The following is a 10,687-nucleotide window of genomic DNA, read 5'->3' as shown; positions in this document are numbered from 1 at the left end:
GCTTCATTGAGAGTTTATCTGACAGTGAATCTATGGTAAGGGCATAACCTAAAAGGTACTCAAATTGCATTAAGCCTTTGCAATTAACCAAACAAGAAATAAATCAGTGGAAGGACTAGTACACTGAGGGGTTGCCTCGATAAAAACAAACCATGTAGTCACAGAGATGGCCATTTGTCAAGCTAAGCTAGAAGAGGCAGGCTTCAGACTAATGCTTTTGTCTGAATAGTGAGATTTAAAATTCCTATGGAATAAAAAAGGACTAATAGCATTCTTGACAAGGAAAATTGAGGGAATGAGAACATCAATTCTAGGAATGAGTGATAAAATTATTTAATTGACACTAGCATAAAGATACATTTAGACAAAAAGTATGATGGGCAAGTGATGGATTAAGCCTTTCAGTACACAAGGAGGTTTTATTTTGCATCTGACTCTATTGGAGATGAAGAGATCATTTCACTCCATAATTTGACAGGAAGGTGCAAGTACTGTGGTGAAAAATCAGAATAAAAACTACAGGTTCAAATAAATTGTTTCAAATACTTTTTACAGGAACATGAAGAACAAAACTGTAATCAAATACAAGAAAATTAACACATTTTTGTAACACTGTTTGAATGTAAAATCTGACATCTTTTGATATAACTTATGTGGTTTTATTCAAATAACTCAAGAAAACATTTTGTCTCACAAAGAAGCTTCAAGTTTGAAAAATTACCTTGTGGGAGTTAACAGCTGAAAGCTAGAGAATTTCAGACAAAAGTGCACTTTTGATAAGGTAAAGAACACTTTGCAAAAATCATATTGTTATTTTCCAGATCTATCTAATCTGAATTGTGAAGATCATGTAATGGCTGAGAGAATGTTCCTCAGCAAATGATGAAAAGTATCAAATAAAATCTACGAAGTTGAGCTTCTCCATTTAGGTACATTAACATTTAAGAATTGCATAAAATAGGCTTTATCCAAGCAGTTTTTGATCGGAGACCCAAAGACAAGGCTAGACTTATAATAACTTTACTGCATCTGACAAAAGAGAGTAAGAAATAGAAATAAAAGACCTAGCTTCTGTTTCTTGATTGGATTACAAATATTATGCTACACTGAAGCAAAAAAAAAAAAGTCTGCTTTTAAAGTGGTGAATGATAAGTGTATTGCATTGTTCAATAGCTGTCTTGGCTCCACATTCAAATTCACATATACACTTTGTAAAAGTTAGCAGCTTCAGAAAAAGGAACTGTAACTTATTTTATGCAACATCTGTGGTGCTTTTCTTACTGAAAGATGAATTTGAGAGACTTGTAGTGAATAAACTAATCTGTTGTAAAGCAAATACAATTTGGCAGGGGGGAAAAAAAGGAACTAATATTGGAATCTCTGCCTTCTAATTCAGTTTTGCACATCCCGATCCCAACTAAGACAAGCAAACTGGTGAAACTCCACTGGTTGTAAATTAACAGGCCAGGGCTAGTCTAATCTCTGGAGAGAACTAAATCCCTGGCCTTTCAAATATAGTCGTTAAAAAGTGCTCTCTCAGATAACAAAGCAGCAAGGAACTACAGTAAGAGTTTTGACAGCTCCTTTTATTCCGATGCTAGAGCACAGGACATGAGTCAAAGGGATCTTCAGAGGCCACGAGTGGCCTGGACCACAGGGAGCTCTGGGGATCTCAAGCAGAGCAAAGCTGTGTGAAGTCCTCCCAGTATTCCCAAATGCAACCCCCAAACACCGTGAATCTTGCTCACCAGCATCACACGCAGACATTTGTATTTAGCGCTGCTCCCGTACCTGTGATCACTTTATAAAGTGATCTGTAAAGCCATTTGTATTCACGTTACGCTTTCTTCTCACCCCCCTCCACTCCCGAGCCCTTGTGCAGCTGCAGTGGGCGACAGGCGATGGGCCAGGCTGCCCAGATCTGAGACCCCTCTCCCTGCCCAGCTCAGAGCTCCCCTCGCTGCCCACCAGCCCGCACAAAGCCTCGGGAATAAGAGATAATCGTCCGCGCTGTCAGCTCCCGGCAGCCTGCGTCGTGCTTCCAAGTACCTCTAATTGAATTGCTGTAATTTCTGCCCTTCCTAATGCAGTGGGTGGCGAAGGGGGAAATGACCCGGGGGAGGCGGGGGAGCGGGGGGTGGGCGGCTCCGGCTCCCCCCGGCGCGGCGCTGCCGCAGCCCATAAAGGGCAGCGGGAGGGAAGCGTGGGCGCAGCTTCCCACTCGGACCGTGGCCATGCAGTGAGTGCCCGCCGTGGGACACGCCAGGGACAGCACTGTGAGAGGCAGAGCGCCGCGGGAACTCAAGGTACTCCCCTCCCGGCCCTCCCGCTGGGAATTTGGGTGCCGAGCCTGGGTAACCACAGCCAGGAAGGTCCATCCCCGCTGGGGAAGGCAGAGCGTTTACCCTCGTGCGGTTTCTTTCCAGATGCAGAGGTGCGCTAGTTTCCTGTTTCTGTCTCTAATCCTCGGTGCCACCCTCTCGGAAACATTTGGGCTGGTTTTCTCAGTAAGTATCCATATCTCAGCTGGCAAAGTAACTATAAACCTCGCAGGGATATAGGCTGTGTTCAGACATATCGGTTGCAGAAGATGCAGCACTCAAAACTGTTTTTGGCTATAAGCTTTTTTTTTTTTTTTTTTTTTTTTTTTTTTTTTTTTTTAAGCTAAGAATTTTGAGATTTTAAGTACTAGCTCCCTTGTAGTATGAATAAAAGAGTGCCAAGTTTATAGATCAAAATTGAATGGACGTCCCATCTAACTCAGAAAAGGTGGTTGTACCTATGGATTCTTTTTATAAAGAGGCTGTCATGTAAATCCAGTCAATTAAAAGAAGACGTTGCTGTCTGTTCAGGTGGCTGCCAGGTGGTAGTATGAACTTGAAGTATCAAGGCAAAATTTCTGCCTCTGAAGTCTGATTTGCAGTTTCACTTACATAGTGTGAAATATTCATACTGACTTCATATCTTCATATTGACATGGACATCAATAGCAAAACTATAGACTTAGATGGGGAGGAGGCAAGAGTTCACCATTAATATTTGCTTCAATATGATTGGCTTTTTTGGTTTATTTTACTTTTTTTAAAAAAAAATTTTTCTTGATTTTGAGCCTTCAGAAGACTCTGCTTAAGAGAATGTCCTTTTGAATGCAAGCACTGTGTACATCATGTAATAACATACTTGCATTTTTTTCTTTAAGGCAAAAGAAAAAAGGGGTTGGACTTTGAACAGTGCTGGTTACCTACTTGGGCCACGTAAGTGAGGCAGTCTTTTTTCCTTTGTGCCAAAATGCAAAAGGTGTGGGGTTTTTCTTTTTCCTACAATCAGTTTACTGAAGGGTGCTTTTCACTTCTCTGTGTACAGCAATTTCATCTAAACCTTCAAGGCTGAAGAAACTAATTTGGGAAAATACTTGTTTAGATACTTGTTACCTGCCTATTACAGAATTGTCTTGAACAGCAGCTGTTCTTTTCTAAAGCAGGGTTGTGACCTGAGGCTTTGTGTCCAGAAACACTTCTCACCCTGTGCTTGGAAACTGTAATTTTCATATGACAAATTCTTCACCACCAGAAGTGTTACAAAATCCTTTATCATCTTAGATGTCAAGGGAAGAATGACAAAATGTGACATTTGGCACTTCCCTATGTATTTCAGATTTCGCCTTTAAATCCTTTTGAAAATTGTTTCAATACTTGGCTTTATTATACTACTTTTTTTTTTTTTAAATTAAAGCACAATAAATTAAAACGAACATGCAAACTAACGACTATGAAAAATTAATGTATGAAGTGTTCAAAATACAGGAACACTGGTTTACAAAAGTGGAGAATAACAAATATTAAAAGAAAAGTAATGCAGGGCTAAGCTTTCTCAAATATTTGTCCTTTTACCATCAATGTAGTAACACTCATTGCCAATGTTTCTCTCTCTTCAGTCTCAGTAATACATAGACGAATACTACAGACACTTACTATGACTTTATTCATTCTCTTTAGCTAACCCTAAGGATGTCAAAAAAAAAAAAAAAAAAAGCTTAATAGCTTAATGCATCTTAAATGTATTAACTGGTTCTGTAAATGTCTGGAAGTATATTTTTACCCTGAAGCAGGTCTAAGCAAATCAGAAAAAGTACTGTGGGGAAATGTACTTGTCGAAGTGCCATTTATCTAAGACTGGATAATAGGAATCATCCTTTGTTGCAGGTCGTATTGATCAGCTTTTACTGATAAAGGAAATGCCCATTGCAAGGGGGAGAGAAGAGGCACCAGGGGCATGTAAGATAGTTTCTGAAGGTTATGCATGTAAACTACCTGCAGTTTTCTTTTGAGCAAACTCATCAGCAACATTTTCTTAAAGATGAAGGAGAGAACAGTAAAAACAACTTCCCAGTTTACATGCAGATATACAGGCTTACATTTTTTTATGACTTCTAAATTCAGTAACAGCTTCAGCAAGTATGTAGCACAGGTCTGGGTCTGTAAACAAGATAAATCATATGCACAAATTTACGAGAAAGGTTATTTTATTTAAAGACATATTAACTGCTTTTCTGTAATTTTGTCCATCAAAACTGCCCATCATGATATTTTCATTGAAATTCATGAAAAGCAAGCATTGTAATGGAGGTTGTTGTTAAGTCAGTTAACTCCTCTGATTTTTTTTAATTATTTATTTATCAGATGCTGTAGATAACCACAGGTCTTTTAATGATAAGCATGGTTTCACTGGCAAACGTGAAATACAGCCTGATGAAGATATTAAAGCAGGTAACAAAAATCTGAAAACCACTATTGTTGATTTGTTTTGAATGTTTTGCAATTTATTTACTATTAACTAACTACTTAGATACAAGGCTATTCCTGCTCTTTAACAGAGATCCCAATAAACATATGAAAGGAAGAAAAGTGACTTTTGGCCATTTGGTGTGTTCTTTTAGTTTAAAACATGGTACATTTTCCTAGGCACTTAGATAATTTTGTTGCTTTAAAAGTATGATAGATAATATTAGTTTGAAAAAAATCTTTTTTTTTTCTTTTCATATGTTCAAATAAGTATTTCAGAAGTCACCTTAGACATTCAAGGGTTATTTTTTTTCAGCAAAGAAGTGAGTCATCAAAGGCATCTTTCAATAGCAAAAGCTCTAACAAATATAAAGTCTCAATATTTCCTATATTTAAGCGAAGTGGATTATCAGCATAAAAGACTGAGGATCTGGTCGCAACTGAAGTCAAGTTAACATAATGTTTTGATGTTGACATGTCAGAATTTAGTAAATATCAGTGAAAAGGGTGCAGCCTTGTTCTGGATTTTTCATCCAAAGCCAGGCCTTTAAACTATGTCTAGACTCCCTTTATGAAAAGAAGCTGACAATTTTAAACTTTATTTCAACCACCTATTTCAGGATAAGATACAGAAACTCCTAGAAAAACCTCTTTCTTTCTCCTGAGGAGAAACTATACCTGCTGCAGACATCTAAAGTGAGCTGGGATGAGTATCAGCTTTAGACTGGCAGAGTGACCACAGGACTTACCTGAGTACTGTTGCATTCATCACTGCATTTTTGTTTATTTGTTTTTAAGGCAAAAAAAAGATAAAGCACCCACTTTCTCAAACACTGGTGTAAAAAAAATAGTATTTTTCCAGTCAGAAACAATGTGAAAGGAAGGTAGTTGCGATCTAACAATGCACATGTTGCAACACGTTGCCATTTGTGGATTTACTGGGTCCTTGACAGGACTGTGAACTCTTAGATTTATGGAACTCTTTTGCCAGGTGCTGTTGTGCCTCCACAATTACAGGTAAACCCAACCAAACTTGTCAGGATTAGACTGGAAAATTATATTGCTACCTCTGCTATGAATGTCATGCTCTTCTCTTATCAAAAGTTTTCTTTGAAGCTGAAGTTCCTACCCAAAGGAGATTCAAAGAAAAAAAAAAAGAAAAAAAAAAGGGCATAAGGTAGTCATAATCTTGTCTTAATTGAAAATGAGGGTTGTTTTGTTTTTTGTTTTTGTTTTTTTTTTCTTAGTTGATTTTTTTTTGATTATTTACAGTGGCACTTCAAAATTGCAATACACACACATTATTGATGTAAAAGAATTAATGCAAAGGACTGTACTCTCTCCTTGAAGGACTGGTGCAAAATTCATAAGCTCTCCAGATAACCCAGAAGAACTTGCAAGCTGTATTAGGGACTTAACACAAGGCCCAGAAAAATAAAAAAATCACTACAAAACAACCATCTATGAGCATACTTAGTCACATCTTCAAATTACAAAATTGTAATTTTTTTCTCCAAGAGTCTTCAAGTTAATTCTATACAGAAATAAGGTCAGTTGCAGAGTATAGAGAAATACACATGTACAGTATGTCCAAGTCACTTAAGAAAAATATTTATCCAATAAATATCAAATTGGTAATAAATCTAAAACAGATTAGGTGGGAATAAAAGTTAAGGAAAAAATTCAAACAGTGCAAGTATTACTAATGAAATAATAGAAACATCTTTGTGTCAGTTCAAAGACTGGAAGAGTTTTAGATGCAAGTGTTTTAAATACATTCTTAAATGCTTATTCTCAATACTCTAGAAACCTTTGTGTCCTTTACAACTTTCATCAATGTTTTTTTAATTTGTGCTGCAGAGCTCAGTCTGCCTTCTATCCTGTATGACAAAACTGTCAGTGATGTGCTAATGGACTGCTGGTACTGGCACCCATCTCTATGCAGAGAACTAAACATGTTGGGTCAATTACTTGCCATTTGTTCTCTAATACAGGACAATTCTCCATCCTATTGAAAAAAGCAAGATGTCTTCCCTGCCCTCCTCTACCTCTCTTTTTTTTTGTTTTTTTGTTTTTTTTTTTTTTTCCCCTCCACTAACAGATACAGAAAGCATCCTTCTCAGCCTCCCAAAGTGCAATAACAAGCTCCCAGACTCCATTAGGCCATTAAAATAGCATCAAAAGGCCTATTTTCACTAGATCAAAGACAAGTATATTGGATTAGATACCTATGTAAAAACACACCTTTCTGGGCTTTTAGAAAAACACCCAGGCCCAGCTTTTGGGCTAAAAATCACTTCTATATCACTCAAGAGGCTTATCTGGAACAAAATCAGGCTATGGGAAGAACTTTTAACTGTTTTGTAAAGGTGATAAATTTGTCAATTAAATTTAACCTTATTCCTTCAGTCTCAGGTTAGTGGACACAAGGGAGAGAGTTGAGAACCGAGGAAAGCTCTTCAACAGGAAGAATTCTGAACACTGTGACCATTAAGGTGTCAAAGCGGCTGCTGTGCAGCAATAAGGAGCTGGGTAATTCTGATTCTGAGAATTGCCCCCTTAAAGGGGCTTCACTCTTCCCTGAAATAATTGGAGATTCCATTAAAGATTTTAAGGAAAAAGGCATTTCAGGTAGCTTATTTTCAGAGTACTTAGAAACTTAGCCATGATGTCACATAAAGCGTGTCTTCATGCCATGTAACAATAAGTAACAACCAACTTGTTTTATAGGGAATCTTGGAAGACCACTGTCTGATGACAACATTATGCGTACAGTAATTGAATTTTTGACTTACTTGCATCTTAAAGGTTAGTGAATGCCCTTTAATCTTTCACAGCTTCTGCTACTGAGAAGACAAGACTGTTCCTGAGTGTACCAGTCTGGTGCAGATTTGAGTGTGCAAGATTTTGGACAGCACCTTGGGAACACACACAGCTAGTACGCAAAACCACAGGGCAGTGAATATCTGATGTAGCAGAATTTTATAACATTCGGTCACTTGTTAGTGGCACAAGAAGTACATCTCCCTTTTTGCATGTATTCAGCAAAAGAGGTGCATCATAAAATTGGAACAACGCTAAGCTGAACGTTGGCAAACAGCTCAATATGCTGCCGGTAAAATCTCTGTAGAGTCTCAAAATTGTGACAAGAATTGTAAAGCTGAGCTTGCAGCTGATTCTATAAGAGTGGTAACTTTTTTATAGAACTCAGTGAAGAAGAAACCTGTATGTTTCTGAGTTTTCATCAGTTTTGCTTTAAAAAAACGCAAACAAACATAATTTTTAGCTTTCAAAAACCTCTTCAGGGCTTCTAAAATCGTCTACAAAATGTATGCAAATATGATATGTAGTTGCAGAGAAAACGGGTAGAAAAAAGTATTCTATTGAAGATGCCTGAGGATTTTTCTGCCTCAGAAAGTAGAGAATTCAATAAATCAGTAACTTCTGGTTTTTTACCTTTGTGTACAACAAATTATTAGCAATTTTGGGGCAAGTGTGTGCTGTGAAACTGCGTGTTACATATGTGTTTTAATTTCATTATTAAAAGAGACTTTCAAGAAACCTGTTCATTTTTTGCATATCTAGGATCAATTTTTGGCATTGTTGTCTGAATTATTTGTATCTACCCAAGCAAAATATTTCTCATTACTGAAAATATGAACCCAGTATTTTTTGCATCAAATTTGTATTGGAAACAAAACCTCAGTTAGTAAAAGGGCCTGAAATAATTCAAATATATATTTAGATTATTAACCTGTATATTTACTGTGGACAGTGTAGTAGCTTGTTTCTTGTGCCACTGTGAAGCAAGAGCCCTAAACATTCTCTTACTCTGCTGTGTGAGTCTAGGAAGTAAAATCAATATCTGGACAAGACAAAAAGGGTGTAAAACAAGCAGAGCTCAAGAACGTGCTCTCTGAGTAGGCAAAAAGCTGCTAAGTTGGACAAGAAAACAAAATGCATCTCACAGAAATACAAATTGCTTCTTCCCTGGAATGAATGAGCAAACAAGGTTCCCTGCTTAGGATAGTGACAACAAACACCTGCTTTTATTCAGAAAAGATGGTGGTATTGTTCCATTTTCTCAAATGGAACTTTACTACATTAAGTAGATTGGTGTAGATGTGTTCCTTGGTGGGGGGAAAACTCCCACTCATAGGATTCAGATTCCGGGAATAGTTAGTCAGATTAGACATAAATTTTAATCTGCAAGATAAAGGCAATATTTTAACTGCTAAGAAGTATCTTGGCAATAACTAAAAGTGGCCTTCAGCTCTTCCTCTTGAAAATTGTTCCCTCCAGCTTTAAATGCTTCCATACAAAGCAGGCTGTAGGATGGCATAATTAAATAATATTAAATATTTTGAGATGCTGGGATCATGACATAATAAGACAGATGTAATTTAATTGTCGTTCTGTCACTGCTGTTTCTAAAGCAGGTGAAATTATAGCAGGAAGATATTAACATTCAAAAGAAAAAACCCAAGAGCTTATAAATCAAAATATGAAAAGTTCAAAGATTTTGGTCTTATAGTTGAGAGCACAAAAATGCAATAAAAATGTATACTACTGTAACTGGATTTCATTACTTAAATGCTAAGATAAATCAATATGTGTCAATTAACTTTTTTTTTTTCATTTTTTTTCAGAGTTGGGAGCACTTGACAAGCTACCTGCACCAGAGGAAACAAATCAGTCTTGAAGAATGCATTTTTATTTTGTTTCAGTGTAGATTTAGACTGAATTCTAAACAAAAGATCTAAATGAGCTGATGTTGAGAAGTATTGTTTGCATTAATCTGATAAATGGTAAATGGCATTCTCCCCTCTGGTTTGTTTGTTGATTTTTTTTTTTTTTTTGCTTTCCCCCTTCCCCCTTTCTCCTGCAATGCTATAGTGTATAATTTTGCCTTGGTAAATTTTTTCCTGTAGGTAAATGACAAAATAAAAATAAGAGCAACTAAATTGTTTCATTTTAAAATTAAGTACCTACCAGTACACAGTGTACCGTATACAAAGCCCAGGTCAAATTGTAAGATTACACTGCACCAATACTCCCCAATATTAGAGCAACATAAAACAGAAATACTATATATTGGGTACTTTGGGTAATGGAAACAGAACATTGACCTCAAAGTGCTGCCATGCAGAATCTTTTTAGGTCACAGATCTGTCTGTACTTCTATGCTTTAAGAAACATTACTTCCTGTTCCTGTTTTCACAGATGTGAAATAAACTCGTGTTCATAATAAATTTCATATTATTCACCTGTAATACACCAGCCCATTGACTCAAGCATACCTTGATGCAATACAAATCTAACTGTTCTGTACAGGTTTATACAAACCATACGTGTAGGAGTCCTGCATCATCAAGAGTACTGGGTCTGTACTCCTTAATGAAGAAATGCTCCTGTCTGCTCCAAGATTAAAAAATTATTTTCTGAGATGCTTTAGGCTGAGTCTAGCAAAGCACTTGATTCAATCTTAATCCATACAGAAGTGCTTTGATGAACTGGACCAGAATGCTAGGCCTGTACACAATAAATGTCATATCAAGACTGAGAAAAGTTTTGAGAGGATACAGAACCATGGAAAGGTTTTTCATATTCAGATGACTTTCTGAACAGTGCAATGAAATATCATCCTTTCAAAATGCTGAAGTGCACTGGAGTGCACTGACTGACAGAAATATTGCAGACCTTTATTACCTAATCTGTTTTTCACTTTTAGCATAGCAAAATACATTCTAAATGCCAATCCACTAGTTTGTAGTTTGAACCTGCACAGCTATCCCACCTTGTCAGTCAGGCTTTGCTCTTGCTCTGATAACCACTCAGCCTCTGACCTCCTATCTGATGTTCGCTTTCCAAAGTGTGCAAACCACAGTTTTCGTCAGATCCAGAGA

The 10,687-nt window shown here is 37.0% G+C and overlaps 1 protein-coding gene across 2 annotated transcripts; it reads left to right on the top strand.

Annotated features, from left to right (window-relative positions):
• Positions 1 to 2,191: 2,191 nt before the first annotated feature.
• GAL (galanin and GMAP prepropeptide) lies at positions 2,192 to 9,745 on the top strand. Of its 2 annotated transcripts, XM_027882225.1 has the most exons (7): positions 2,192 to 2,306; positions 2,427 to 2,507; positions 3,200 to 3,254; positions 4,203 to 4,274; positions 4,680 to 4,766; positions 7,512 to 7,589; positions 9,431 to 9,745. In XM_027882225.1, exons 2-7 carry the CDS (start codon positions 2,427 to 2,429, stop codon positions 9,481 to 9,483), a joined length of 426 nt encoding a protein of 141 aa, XP_027738026.1. In that variant the 5' UTR covers positions 2,192 to 2,306; the 3' UTR covers positions 9,484 to 9,745. The 2 variants fall into 2 exon arrangements, with proteins under 2 accessions (XP_027738026.1, XP_027738027.1); XM_027882226.1 differs by lacking the exon at positions 4,203 to 4,274.
• Positions 9,746 to 10,687: the final 942 nt, after the last annotated feature.

Source organism: Empidonax traillii, unplaced genomic scaffold (genome assembly GCF_003031625.1).
Source record: "Empidonax traillii isolate 1590-97213 ecotype Southwest subspecies unplaced genomic scaffold, ASM303162v1 scaffold103:size1334136, whole genome shotgun sequence".
Classification (NCBI taxonomy): Eukaryota; Metazoa; Chordata; class Aves; order Passeriformes; family Tyrannidae; genus Empidonax; species Empidonax traillii.
Note: the sequence above shows the minus strand (reverse complement) of the source record. Positions and strands in the feature narration are given on the sequence as shown.